Source organism: Protobothrops mucrosquamatus, unplaced genomic scaffold (genome assembly GCF_001527695.2).
Source record: "Protobothrops mucrosquamatus isolate PMUCROS unplaced genomic scaffold, P.Mucros_1.0 scaffold45, whole genome shotgun sequence".
Taxonomy (NCBI): Eukaryota; Metazoa; Chordata; class Lepidosauria; order Squamata; family Viperidae; genus Protobothrops; species Protobothrops mucrosquamatus.
The window spans coordinates 3821819-3837526 of record NW_015386427.1 but is presented as its reverse complement, the minus strand read 5'-3'; the positions used below and the strand labels follow the sequence as shown (position 1 = coordinate 3837526).

Here is a 15708-nt window from a genome sequence, read left to right as displayed (position 1 = left end):
AATCATAAATCATCCCCCAGGAAGCAATAAAAGAGACATGAAGTAGTAATAAGAAACAGATCATGGTTCTCTATTGAAAACAAAGTATTCTATCCAGGTATAAATAAGTATTAGATGAAAGCTCTTTGAACTTACTCTTTTGGTCTGAGAAGTACTTCAGGTACTGTCTAGGGGGCCTTTCCTAACTTTCTCCCCATTACAAATCCATGAGTTAGGCTGAATTTAAAGAGAATGAATGGTTCAAAGGCACCCATTAAGCACTGTGGTCAAGCAAGAAGATGAACCCGAGTTTCCTAAGTTCATCATCTAATTATTATTATTTGTTCATTCACAGACAAGTGACTATAGGTGGTATACATTAGATCAGGGGTCCCTAATCCTCAGGCCATGGGCCATTACTGGTCCATGGCTTGCTAGGAACCAGACCACACAGTCAGTCCCCCCCCTCCCAGTCTGTGGAAAAATTGTCTTCTGTGAAACTGGTGCCTGGTGCCAAAAAGGTTGGGGAGCGCTGCATTAGACTGTGTCACATGACAGAACCCTAAACAATGATCCTATACAGAGAATTCCCTTGGAGTGCCATAAGCAAATGAAAATTTCAGAATTCTTTTTCACAACAAATAGAGGTAGCCATTCTTTCCTTTCTTTACAAAATTCAGTTGGTCAAGGAATTCTGTTCCTTGTCACTTATGTTCTAGGCAAGGTATGATAAATCCTGTTCCTAGAACTGAGAATTGGCTCTGCTTCCTAAAGCAGTCCATAGAATAGAATAGAATAGAATAGAATAGAATAGAATAGAATAGAATAGAATAGAATAGAATAGAATAGAGCTGGAAGGGACCTTGGTGGTCTTCTAGTCCAGCCCCCTGCTTAAGCAGGAGAACCTATACCATCTCAGACAAGTGACTGTCTTTGTTGTGAACTAACAACGGATGGAGGGAATTCTTCTTTGTCTTGAGTACAAGAGAATTGTTATTATTGAGCTATTCCAGATGCTGCTTGTGATTCCTAACATGCTTGCAGGCCTTTGACACCTTCTAGGCTTCCTGATCCATCTGTTCAGGACCAGATTTAAGGGATACCCAGTAAGCACTGGTTTAGGGCAGCAAACTTTAGGGGTGCCAATACCATTGTTTTTTCAAATAATTCTAAAAATGCAAATCTTTGTATTGTTGGGAAGTGGCACCATCAGTCAATGTGGTCTAGGATCACCATATACCATTGAACTGGCACTGCACTTGTTTATATATTAATTAAATGGAAAGCTAAACACTATAAAGAAGCATCATCCAGCTTAATTTTTATGAAAAATGACAGCCCCTCAAATATTGGAAGATTGCTATCATGTTATCCATAGACTAGATATTCCCAGTTCCCACAAATGTTCTTCCTACGGTTTAGCCTCCAGTCTCCTAATCATGTCTGTTGCTCTTCTCTGCATTCTTTCTAGAGTCTCAACATACTTTTTGTATCACAATGACCAAACTGGATGCAGTATTCTAAGTCAACTTTAATGTGTTATTGATTTAAGCATATTTAAATTTAATGTGACCAAAAAAGCCACATGGTCTGAAACAATGACCCAGTTTTAATAATACTTTCAGAATCTGCAGTTTGTTCCCTATCATTTTTCATTGAAGAAGACTTACTTTTGCTCTGGGAACAAAGCAGAAGTACATGTATAAGAAGAATTAATATGGTAAGAGGAAAATTCTATAATCTCACTCATATATATATATTAGCTCCTTCCAGATAGATAAATCAGTTTTATGTCCATATGTATTACAGCCATCAATTTGCAAGCTATTTTTCCTTTATTTCCCCATGTCAGTTTTAATTGAACCACTAGAGGGTACCCTTTGTAAATTTCTGAAGTATATAATAAAATTCTCTTTTAAAACAATGAAATACAGTAGAAGAATAAGCCTTTGCCATTGATAAATCATATTTCTCTTGCAAAATAACTTGATTTTCACCTTTAAAAATCTACAAGAAGTCTGGCAGACATTGTACAAGGAGAGCAATGTTAGTCTATAGAATGAATATCTTTAAAGGAAATTTGTTAGAAAAGTTGCTTCCAGGTTTCTGATTTGGAGCAGTCTTTTTCTGTCAAATTACATAGTAGAATTTTTAACTATGTTAAATAATAGCTTTATGTTGGATTCAAATTATCATAGCCATCTAATGGCACATTAATTTAATCAATACCCATTTTTGAGGAAGAAACAATGTTTTTGAACATTTTGGAACCTGTTCCAGGCATCAACTTAGGCAGTAAATGTTTAGATCACCTTTCTCCAAATTGGTATTTTCTATGACACCTCCTGAAATGAACCTCCATTAAATCTGGAGGCAATGACTGTTTTTCATAAACTAAATGGAGCAATGCCAAAGGGGTCATGGACATAATAGAAAAGAAATCTAGTGCACATAGGCAAATGTCCCAGAAAATGAATTTATTTTAAAGGTTATATCTCATTTGTTCTTCACCAAAGAGTACACTGGCAGTAAAATCAAATTTACAAAGTGTGTTTAACCATCAGAAATAATCAACATCAAAACACTCCTCCCCGTCCCAAATTCCAGAACTCAGCAGAAGCAGAACATGTTGAAATATGCACAGACAAAAGGGAATGTACAGCATAAGGAAAGCGAACTCAGTATGATGAAAACATGATTTTTTTTCCCCAACGGAAGATTAATTGCCTATACTGGTGAAATGTTTGCACCAAAAAGGCCCTGCTGTTTAAATCACAGCCCTCCAATTGCAAGGAGATAATCAGAGAGGAAGGATCTAATTTTAGCTTTTATTTAATTACTTGGGGCTCAAGTAATTTAAAGGCTTAAAAGAGAAGCAGGGTATTAGTGATGGTCAAGGATGATGTCTACCATCCCAAAAAACAAACAAACAAAAAAAAAAACTAAAGAGAGAAAAGTTGCCTAGCTGAGCTTGAAAAGTAAATAATTAAAAAACTTAGTTCTATCAGAAATAAGCCAGCAAGCAACTTTAATCAAACAATTGTGAGAAAGACTGTTCTAAAACAAGCCAGCAAAAGTTGATTTGTGATTCCTAAGAAAGAATATGAATTAATATTGAAGTATCAATTATTGGTCATATCTTAAAATAATACTGAAATAAAATTCCTCTTGCAAGTATAAGAAGTTAAAGTTACCTTCAGAGCGATGAGTATCCAACGGTGTCTGAGTCTCCTTGGAATAGGACACCACTTCCCGAGGCAAGAAGTCCACCTGGGTGATCTTGGAGATTCCAAGCTTGTGTAAACGGCGGCTAGAACAAACACACACACAGCATTGAGGACTGAAACAAGTTTCTCCAAATTCTATGGGGGGGGGGGGTGTCAGCTTCCAGGATGAAGTATCTTTTCCCTTGATTTCTCTCTTAGTGTAGAGGGCAAGATATTCATGCAAACCAGGGAGATAATATTTGCATTCCAGGTTGCTTTGGAATATTGCACCTAGCAAAAAATTCCACAAATTGGATACTGACCTCTGTAACAAATTAGCCTTTAAAAGAAAAGCATAGTTTTTGTTTCTCCAATTCTTGGATGATCTTTTTATCTACCATAGTAGTTTGAATAAAACACCACCATAAAGTATTATAAGAGGAATTAAAAACCCGTGATACTCATATGTTGCTAAACTGTAATTCCCAGGATACCAGGACACCAGACTACTGGTGAGGGACACTGGAAGTAACATGTAGAGTATCACAGGTTGACTATCACTGCTCTAAAAGATCAAACACATTATTATGATGTACAATATGAATTCTTCAACACTCCTATATTTCTTTCTGTAGAATGCAAATAAACCAGTACTTGTATGTTTAAGAGTATGCTAAAAGCACTGAAGTGTTCTTCAAGTCAGGCTACATTTTCATATCATTCTTATAGGATAAACGTTCAGAAATAAACTCTCGCATATCAAATGGAGTTCCTTCTAAATTTACATTTCATTTATGCTATCCTTACTCCAGAAATAATAACACATATTTATCTGTGTTAGAGCAGGCAAAGCTATGAACATGTCATAAATATTCTCATAAAATGGCAAGAATAAGCATAAGCAACTAAGGGATAAGGCAAGTGATGAAACAAGAATTGGAGCATCATGACACAGACCCTGTGACTTATGCCACTGAACAATATATCCTGTCATTGCAATTTGTAGCAGATGCCTATGGGTAGGTGGGTGGATTCACAAAATATCTACAGAATCCAAACTGTTAGGATTGTACCAAATTGTCCCATTTGCCTACCGCTAACCCTTTTCCTACCCCTTTTTGTTTTGTTAGACAAACAGAAATATTTCCAAAGAAAGCTTCGAATTGCAGCTATACATTTATTTTGTTTTTCCTACAAACACTTATATGGCGGAAGTAGTATCCAAAGGTTTTCTTGTGGATGATGCTAAGGGTGATGACTTGCTCCACAACATGACAGCCTTTTTAAGTTAAAAACAATCAGGGCAGAAGTATTACATTAAAGAATTAAAGATTAATTACATTCAAAATTATCATACAAATAAGATTGTATAAGGAGAAAAGAGAAAGACATTGATGTACTATATTAAAAGAATGTTGCTAGCAATGAACACAAAAGCATAGTAGGGAAAGTATTTGGCATGCTGATTACGTTAGAGAAATACATGTTGTTAGACTATATCCACATGCATGTTATAGTTTCCACAAACATGCTGCTTCAACATTCCATCTCCAGTGAAACAAAAAGAAGTCTACAACTCCCAGAGTTCTGTGAAAGTAGACGACACAACCAGTGGTGGGATTCAAATACGTGAACAACCGGTTCTCTGTGTGGATGCCGCTTCTGGAAGTCCATTCTGGGCCTGGGCAACAAAAAATGAGCTACTGGTTCTACCGAAGTGGTGCGAACTGGCTGAATCCCACCACTGGACACAACTCCACATCTGAATAAATTTGGGATGGCTCAGAAGTGACCCTTTCAGAGAGTCTTGCTAAAATTTTCTTGGCATAATATGGCTCCTCCCAAATTTTCAGAACTGAACGAACGATGTGGAAAGTTGAATAGAATTAAATAAAGTTATTAATAACAACCACAACAATAAGGATAGAGAAGAGAATAATACAGAAAAAAACACCTACTTAGGAAGTCAGTTCATGCAATGAAGTCATACTATAACATAAAACAACAAGAGTGGACATATACCCAAGTTCAGAGTCAGACTGAAGCTGGAGCACTGAAGGGTCTGTGTCCCACTGCAGGGTCCTAGCCAGGTTTAATCAGCCGCACAGGACAAAGGAATGGGTGGGCGGAAAAGAACACACAGAATTAACTGAAAGGATGAAGGAAAAGAAGTCACTTCATCACTTGCCATAATATGTTGTACAGGCACAGAACACAGCTCCAAAACTACCATAGAAAAACACATGGAGGATCACAGTGTTCTTTATCAGACAAGAGCAGGTTAATTCACTAAGACTATATGTCAAACTAACAAACATTATACCAGCAAGTATTGAAGGCTTCGAATATGTGACATTTGCCAAGCTATGCTTAATTACAAATAATGAACATGATAGAATGAGCTTCAGATGTTTAATTAGTAACCATTATTCATGAACAACTCCCAACAGAAAATAAATATGGTCAGTTTCCCCACTTTGTTTTTACAACAACATACAAGACAAAGAGAAGTCTTTATAACTAAGTGAGCACTTCAAAAGCACTGGAGTGACAATACAGTTTAATTATTCTAAAATGCTGCATGCTGATTGACTGTGCCACAGACACGAAACGTGGTGTGGTCAAAGAAATTTCAGGATGCAACCTTTGGTGCTGTGTGTATGGGACATTTTGCACATTCTGATTAAGGCATAATGAACACTCTCAGCAATGAGTTAAGAACTCTGAACAGATATAATAGGGGAGGGAGAAAGTGGAATTCAGGCATTTGGCAGCTTCCCCATACAACCACAGGGGCATTTCAACTCCTCCACCTGCCTATCTCTCCTCTCATTTATGGCCTTTAGGCCCTCTGCCACCCCAGCTGACCTTTGCCATCTTCTTGCTCCCACTTGCTGATAAGATGTGCCTGCTCTAGTTGCTGGGACAGACTAGCTACAGAATCACAGGATTTCAGAGAATGACTTTGCCCTATGAAAAGGGAAGCCAAAACAGCTCAAAGTCAGCCCAGGGCTGTCTATGAGATCTTTGCAAAGGGCTGTTTTGGCATACTGTGTCTCAGGAGCTACTTTCGGCTTTTATTTTCTGTTTTTGCAGTACAAAGCCAGCCCTAGCAGAGCTCAGCAGTCAGGCCAGACATGCCTCATTAGCAGCGAGAGCAGGAAGATGGCAAAGGCGATACAGGGCAGCAGAACACAGGATGACAGGGGTCCTGAAGTGCAGAGTAATGAGGGCAACTGGACTAGGGGAGAGCTGCAGCTTCCAAGGCATGGCAAGCAGCCCTAGGATTCTGATGCTCTGCAAACCAGGGTGATCAATGCCCTGCAAGTCAGGGCACAGAAATGGGGGGGGGGAAGGGGGGAGATAGGCAGTTGGAGACAGTCCCTTACCTGACTGAGGCTCGAGGCTGGAGGGACCAAACCTGGAATGGCTTGGATTGGGGCAAGATTTTGGCTAACAACAAGTAAAATTTACCTAACAACAGCAATGTTGGGATTGCGGTCACTAAGCGATGTGGTCGTATGACATCTCATTTTATGACCATATTGCTTAGTGACTGAAAATCTGGTTCCAATTGTGGTCGTAAGTCAAGGACTACCTATGCCTTGTTTATACTTCTGAACAAAGTGTGGGAAATAATTCTATGAATAGCCAAGTCTAGAAATGTGTGATGATTATGGAAGAAGGGACAGATGCAATTTGATGTGGATGTGATAAATGGCATGTTGAGTTTGGCTCTTAATGGGATATTTGATATCTTTTGTAAGAAAAGCCTGTAGGTAATTTTTTTTTTACACTGTACCTTCTTTTTTTAGAATCAAGGAATCCAATAGTTACAGTATATATCATTTTAAACTCTTATTTCATAAAGTATTTGACTAATTTTCCTCAAAGATTGATGAATGCTTCCCATTATAAGTGTTTCTCAACCTCTGTAATTTTAAGCTGTACGGACTTCAACTCCCAGAATTCCTGCAGCCAGCATTATAGCAATCAAGATTCAAAGGGTAGTTATGTAATTTAAATTGGGGAAGTCTTGATCATTCTGGCTGTTTCAGTAGCCTTTTCCTTTGCATAAAAATAGCACAATGGAACTGGCATTAGGACTTGACTCTTTATGGCAGAAAAATGAAACATTTTGCAGCCAAAATTACACTTGGCTTATATGTAATGGATTGGGGTCATGCTAAAAAAATTGTACATTGTTTCAATTATCAAAGTAAGTTTAAGAGTCTTTTATTTTAGTATTATAACTCCGTAGAATAATGAAATAGAGAACAACCGTGATACATAGCTATGCGTTGGGGATCATAACCAATACAAGACAATCAGGAATAAGCTATCAAGGAACAGATGATTGCAATCTACCCCAAGATCTCCATGAGGGTGCAGCTCCACAGATTAAATACAGCTGCAAAGGTGAATGCTCCAACACTGGAAGTTTTTAAGAAGAGACTGGACAGCCGTTTGTGTGAAATGGTGCCTGGGCAGGGGGTTGGACTCGATGACCTCCAAGGTCCCTTCCAACTTTATTATTATTATTATTATTATTATTATTATTATTATTATTATTATTATTATTATTATTATTATTATTATTATTATTATTATTATTATTATTATTATTATTATTATTACATGATGGCAGTGCTTTACAGCCAGGACAAAAACCTTTTGTGATCAAGACAAAAAGTAAATTTAATTTAAATGTTAATAAAATTACTATAATTATTTTCCATGTATTTAAAAGGACGGCCTTTGGAAGACTTCAAGGTACATCTACACACACACACACACACAGAGTTCCTAGATAATAGTCAGGGCAGCTCTGCTTTTAAGTGGTTTACCTGGTGGATTATCCCTAGACATACCATCAGCATGTCCATACCCAAAGGGATGGTTAGAAACCCTTCTCTAGTTCCTGTCATAAAGGTGGAGGAAGAATATTTTCAACAGCAGCAATTCCTTCTGGGGAATTTTTTAGTCAGGGTCACAAATGATACTTTCCTTGTCCTATTAGATTTTTTTCCCAGGCCTTTTAAAAGCATTTCACTCTGAGCAAATCCATGCTTACATTTTGTTAGAGTTTTGCTATTCAAAAACCTCCCTAGGAAGTATAGATATACTCCAAAGCTGAACGTTGTTGAACAGCTTCTGTAGCATCTAAATATAAAGTTTTAATAAATATACACTCTAGAAGTAGACTTAGTATTGCTGTCCATAACTGTGTACTGAAACACGTTTTATTAATTTCTGTTTTCAAAATTCCAATCCATTTTCAGTATAGTTTTCTATTCCTATCTTCAAATATTATGCCTTTTGAGCAATCAAATTTTTCAAGCTAGTTGTGATTTCTCTACCCCAAGACAGACAAACTTTGGGCAACTTAGGATCACTCTTTTTATTTGTCACAGGGTCATAGCAGCCATGGATAACACGAGGAGATGATGAAAGTTCTCTCCCTGATTTATTTATTTATTTATTTTAAGTTTCTAAAACTTATCAGAGTTTTAATAATTCACCTATTATCTGCTGTTTTCAGGGGGGAAATCATGAAGAAGTGTGAGAAATGCAGTACTCCAGTTATTGTGGAGAAAAGAGACTTGGGAATCTCTTCAGATTATTCATCCCTATTCTACTTGGTAATTGAGATGGTTTTCAAGTACAATGACTGTACGTCTTTTATAAAGTGTTTTACTTTAGAAAGCTATACTTGAGATTTATTTTTCACAAACTCACTTTTTAATGTCCTTTATTTTGGTCATTTAACTTTTCCCACACAAATTGTATCACTAAATGCAACCTTTCACAGTCCTGTGAAAAATAGGGAAATAAATTTACATATACTGTTTGATTTCAGATATTTTTATTAGAATATGCAGTTTTTCTTGGGTTTTGCTCTTGAATTTTCCTTTGTAAGGCAAGGCTATAAACCATTTTTTTATCCTTATGAACTTTTTTCAGATTTGCCTTTTTTTCCAGGTTTGTCCTTTATCTTTCTTAAGAAAATATGGCTACTGTAATTTCAAGTTACTTTAAACATGGCCCAATAAGCAGAACATTGCCCATTTCATTCAGTGGTTTCTGATAAAATAATTCTAAATATTTGAACATTTTCTTTAAACTTTTAAATTTTGAGAACAATGTCAATAAAAAGCACAAAAAGAAATATTCTGTGATACATAACAGATTTTTAAGACACATTTTGGAACAAAAAATTCATCCAGATTCCCATGATTTATTGTTACATGATTTCTTTTTAAAAAGAACTATCCTAAATCTACTGCCAGTCAATATTACTATATAATACCAATAAAACATATTTACACAATAAATTGCTGCAGAGGAGAGGTGTTCATTTCAATAAAACTTGCATTAAAGAAATTTGAAAAACTTTGGATCCTGGATGTTCTGAATCAGAAATAGAACTGCAGCATATCAGGACTATAAATCTTCATGAACTTTCACTGAATACAGAGGGGTTAAACTCATGCTTTAATGATCTCAGAAGCATTAGAGTTTCTGAATCTGCAGAAGAGTTTGTGAATCTCATGGGGCCACTTATACCAGAACATCCCGGATTACTTAGGAGAAAGAGAAAAATACACATAGCTTGCTTGTGGCACTCATTACTCCTTTGTGCCATCCTCTTTAAATGCAACAAGTTCCCCAAGTGTCAAACAATATTCCACTAGGGAGGATACCATTACAGTGTCATTAGAGAAAGAGCTTGAGAACACAATTCTCAGCAGGAAAAAACAGCTGAGGTTACTGAATGAACAGGATCATCTTGAAGGCTGGCAAGGGCTTAAATCTCAGATTTTCTCTTGAAAGTACTGATTTCCAGCATTTAACCTATTTCTGAGTGCCTGAGGTTAATTACTATTCATGAATATTCCGTTTTTCCATCTGATAACAGTCAAAGTAGGTTGCACAATACATCAGCACAACACTTACAACCAAAATGAACCCAATAAAATAAAAACTTCAAGACTGACTCAGACAAGATAAGAAATGACAAGGAAATGTTGCCAAAAAAGAGAGTGTGAAATGAACTGAAAGAAGCAAAGATGATGCCAAATCTGTCTGGGAAGATGGACAGTGTGTCAAGAGAGGGTTCTGTTTCCTGCAGATCTTAATGATCTCAGGAAGTGAGAGAAGTAATGCAGAAGCAAACAGGCCTCCAGAATAATGAACAATTAAAGGATGTGTAGGCAGCTTTACTAGTTTTGAATACATTGCACTATGTGGTCAAATATTAGAGCATATACATTGCACTATGTGGCCAAATATTAGAGCATATCTTTGATTTGGGAGTTCAAAATTCATAACTTAAACTTTGAATCATGTCCAGAAATATAAAAACAATGTGGACGGTAGCATGACATCATTTTTAAAGAAGCCCACATAATATATGGGGGTATGCATAGCTTAACTTCCTTATAACGTATTTAAACTTAATGTTCAGTTCAAAATTAGGCAATCTATGTCCTCTTGTGCTTAACTAGTCAGTAACATCCATGGTGAAGGAAGCTAGGAATTGCCATTCATTAATATTTGCTAACTTCTAATATAGCTCCATATTGTTTATCGTCACTGGGCAGGTTTCCAGAATTTTAGACAAAGATTGCACAGAACTATTAGAGATGTGCCTATCAGTCTTTTGTGTGTGGTATAGATGCATATCACTGAGTTACAGTGATACTTCATGCAGTCGGTGGGGCTGCAAATGACCCATATATATCATTTATAAATAGAAATGGCTGTGTTATATAGTTGTTGCAAATATGACTAAGATGCTTCTTTAAGCTTGGAAATGAGAAACTAGCTAATTTTGAGAGTTTGCTCATTTCTTCCAGCCTTAAAATGGCTTCTTTTTATTTCAGGGGAATAAATTATAACTGAACAATGATATGTAAAAGAACATTTCATACTCATGCACAAGTATTTGCTATCATTATATATTCAGTCCTAAGTCTAATTAATCTGAAAAGGTTTCCCAATAAAAACCCAAGTCATGTTAATGATTCTTTGGGAACTCAGAAGTTGATTTCACACATGTTCCTCAGGCATCATCATGTTTCTATGATTTTGGCTTAGAACGTTATTAAATTTAGACACTGAGATAATAAACCATTATTAATGATTCAACAAATTACATGAATTTAAGATTTCCTTAGCAAGATGTAGTTAAGCAACCATAAATTGGTGAGATATGTGAAATCTAGTTTTCGAATTGGTGATCCATGGGTCCTATCTGGAAATCAACAGGTCTTTAATCCTTTATTATTTCAAGAGCATTTTTGGTATTTTTGTCCAATACAATATTGTATATTATATCAGTTCACAGCCTGAATAAAATCTAATCTGACTAGGAAACAAAATGCAACCAGACAAGCTTAATATTGTTTAACAGCTCCCTTCTATAAACTGCTGACCTGCAGATCTAATTGACTTCAACAGCCAGAATTCCTTACTGAGGATTTTAGAAGCAAAAGACCAAAAGACAGCAAGATGTAAAAAATTATTTGGCACTGGAGGGCATCAGATGTATATAAAACTTTATTAAGAATTAAGCTAGTCTTGTACAGGTAATAAATGAACCATATGTACACAGTTTCTAAAGCTATAGTAATTAGTTGAAAAATATTAATTTGCAATATCATTCCAATAGTCATCACATTTGTTTTCAAGTAGCAACCGGAAAGCCACTAAACTGTCACTGTAAGGGAATGATTTAACTGAAGAAATACTGATTAAGTTTTTTTGATATGATAACTTTGAAGCAATGTAAAAAAGACATGATGAGATGGCAAAATAATTAATTAAAATAATTTCAGGGCTCAAATTCAAGGCATGAAATATATCTTCATCATTTAAGGCATCATAAACATTAATCCCCATTAAGAAAATCAAAGCATCTCAGAAAGAGATGAGCAACTAAAATGTAGAAACTTTGTTGTGGCATTCAAGTTATAAGGAGAATATCATATATTTTCATACTCATGCATACAAATTACTTCTTTTTAAAAAACCTTTGATATATGTAATAAGTTTACAAATTAGGAATAAAACGTAAAACATTTGAAAATAATGCAAATTTGCAAAAGTGGATTTTGCCAACAATTAGCTGCTGTTAACTGCCAAGCAAATGTGTATTCCTTTGAGGTTCTGGCTTCCAGAACCTTGCTAAAACATCCATGTGGCTTTCTGTTATTCCATGTAGCATTTTTCATGCATATTTCTCTATGGGTATACAATAGAAAGAGTAAATTATATCACTGATTTCCTTGGGACTAGTAGATGTCTCCACCTCTAAAAGAAAAGCAGTCTAATTAAGGATTTCATGACTAGATAAATAAGTATGGTAGCCACTAATTACAATAGCTGCAACATATTACATTAATTAATACTAGTCAGAACTAAAATTTTGGTTGGTAAGGCACCCTAGATATCACCTTAGGGAATAGGAAAACCCTTCCTCTCTGAACTACTCTGTAGCATAACAAACTTGCTAATGAGAAGAACAGCACAGAGAATGGAATTCCACCCTTCCTTGAGGAATGAGAATATCAGCATACTTAATGATGCCACAAACTCCACATGCAAAATGACTCTTAAGCTGAGGTCTCTGGCTTCTATAAACAGCAGACTTCCAAAACTAATTCCCTTTCTTAGGGCAAAGATACAGAGAAGTAGAATCTAATCTTATTTAGCCAAGTATAAATTGAGACAACTTTAACTTCTAAAAGTATACATTGCAGAGTTCTGATATCTGATGTGCTCTTACTGGGAGTACTATGGGGTTTTACACTACAGGTAGTCCTCACCTTTGACCACAATTGAACCCAAAATTTCTGTTGCTAAGTGAGACTGTTGTTAAAGGAGTTTTGCCCAGTTTTATAACCTTTCTTGCCACCATTGTTAATCACTGTAGTTGTTAACTTGGTAACATGGTTGGTAAATGAATCTGGTTTCCCCATTGACTTTGTTTGCCAGAAGGTCGCATAAGATGATCACATGATCCCAGGATACTGCAATTGTCATAAATATGATTCAGTTTCCAAGTGCCTGAATTTTGATCAGGTGACCATGAGGGTGCTGCAACAGTCGTGTGAACAACAATCATAGGTCACTTTTTTCATGAGGTTGTAACTTTGAACACTCACTAAACAAATTGGTATAAGTCAAGGACTACCTGTAAGTGAAAACTGTGGGTAACACACATTTAATGCTGTAAAATGGGGGGAGAGGGGATGTTAATCTTTCAGATGGATAATACCCGTAGTTAAACTTTCAGAAGAACCACAGAGTTTTTCCTGGAAACAAATCAAAATAGTAATTAATTATTACTGGTTCAATGATACTGTCTGATTGTTTTTAATTACTAGAAGTAGTTTTATTTTTACAGTTGTCCTGCCTTAACAAGTACTTTTATTTATTTTGAATCTAGGGAACGTGATGAAAAGTACAGAATACTGATTATGAAAAATATCTAGACCAGGGCTTTTCAACCTTTTCACCCATTGTACCACTTTTAGGATATGACAACATCCGAGTACCACCAGTCGCCTAGCAAGGTGTCAAAAACTTGATGACCAAAAAAAAAAAAGGAAAAAAGTGATAAAGTACAGGTAGTCCTCGACTTACAACAGTTCGCTTAGTGACTGTTCGAAGTTACAATGGCACTGAAAAAAGTGCCCCCAAGGCACAGCCGAGTAAGATACCTGCCTGCCTGCCCGGCTGCACTCTTCCTCCTGTCCGAGGTTTTCATTGTTGTGAGCATTTCTATTGAGGATTGGCAGTGGGGGTGGGAATGGGGGGTTGTTTGGTTTTTATTCCCCCCATCTGCTGGGTGGTTGCAGCAGGTTTTGGTCACTTCACATGACCCTGGGACACTGTGACCATCATAAATATGAATCAGTTGCCAAGCATCTGAATGTAAATCACCAGACCCTGGAGATGCTGCAACATTCCAGCTGATCGGTGCTTCTTCTGGGCTCAGCAGAAGCACCAGGATCAGTGCTACTTTCCAGCTGATTGGTGCTTCTTCAGGGCTCAGCAGAAGCGCCAGGATCAGCGCCGAGCTACAGCTGGAGCCTGGTGCTGATCCTGGTGCTTCCGCTGAGCCCTGACAGCCCTGCAGCTCCAGCCATCTCTCGCTCAGGCTTGTGCGGTGCTGCCACCGGTTCAGCTTTTTTTTTTTTTTTTTGAGTATAAAATTTTTATTATTTTCATCATAAAAAAAACATCACAAATATTACACAATGCTATGAGAAACCCCCCACCCCCCACCCCCCTGGACTTCCCAAACCTAATCCCAGGATAATATTCAGATATAGGTAAACAAGTATTAATATCTCTAACTCCACAAGGTATGCTGTCAAACCATCTGTGCCAGGGGCTTTACCAGCTTTCAATTGTTTAATTGCATTTAAAATTTCATCTGTGGTAATCTCTTCATTCATAAATTTCTGTTGATCCAATGTAAGTTTATATATAGATGAGGATTGTAAATATTTATCAATATCTTCACTCTTTATAGTCTCTGAGGAATATAAATGCGAGTAAAATTCAGTAAATGCCTTTTTAATCAATTCTTGTTGGTAAATCTCACGATCCTTGACCACAATTTTAGATATAAGTCTAGCTTTTTGTCTCTTGCGTATTTGATAGGCCAACCATCTCCCCGGTTTATTTGCATTAGCAAATGTATTATGTTTAATATACTTCAAGTTGGTGGCCACCTGGTCAGCAATTAACAAGTTAAATTGATCTTTAAGCATTTTAATAGAGGTTTTTAAGTTAGTATCTGTTGGTCGTTGCAGTAGTAATTTTTCTTTAATCCCAATTTCTTTTTCCAAATTTAATCTAATCTGTATTTGCTTACGTTTGTGTGCATTATTCATAGCAATTAATATTCCCCTCAGATAAGCCTTGCTGGCATCCCAAACAATATTCACAGGGGTTTCTCTGTTCAAATTAATTTGAAAAAACTCTTCCATACATTCCTTCAAAGCTTTAACTTTATCCTCATAATTAAACAGATTTTCATTTATTCTCCAAGATTTCCTTTTTCTTTGTTGACCAATCTCTATGCACACCATGCTATGATCAGTCAAAGTTCTGGGAAAGATTTTAGTTTTATTACAGTCAGTAAGCAAGTCAGTCGATGTCAAAACAAAATCAATCCTTGAAAAAGACTCATGTCTATGAGAAAAAAAGGTAAAATCACGTTCATTTGTATGTTGTGATCTCCAAACATCCACCAATTCTAAGTCCTCCATCATTGCAAAGAAAGACTTGGGGAGCCTGGAAAGGGTAACATCCTTAGAAGTTGTTTTTTTATCTTTTAATGTATCAAGAACTCCATTCCAGTCCCCCATAACAATCAAGGAATTATAATCCATAGCCACAATTTTCTGATGTAGTTGTCTGTAAAATTGTTTTTGAGCTGATAATTGATTAGGGGCATAAACCCCTATTATTAAACACTTTCTTCCATTTAAATTTATTTCCACAA

At 36.3% G+C, this 15708-nt stretch overlaps 1 protein-coding gene across 4 annotated transcripts in view; it reads right to left on the bottom strand.

Annotated features, from left to right (window-relative positions):
• The window catches only part of DYNC1I1 (dynein cytoplasmic 1 intermediate chain 1), a 187649-nt gene that overhangs the window by 158020 nt on the left and 13921 nt on the right, over positions 1–15708 (bottom strand). For 2 of the 4 annotated variants that reach the window (XM_015811581.1, XM_015811583.1), the window contains exons 4-5: positions 5208–5267; positions 3174–3289 (exon numbers count right to left, since the gene is read on the bottom strand). In XM_015811581.1, coding sequence (XP_015667067.1) covers positions 3174–3289; positions 5208–5267 — 176 coding nt within the window. The remainder of the gene's footprint in view (positions 1–3173; positions 3290–5207; positions 5268–15708) is intronic. The other 2 variants (XM_015811582.1, XM_015811584.1) reach the window with 1 other exon arrangement.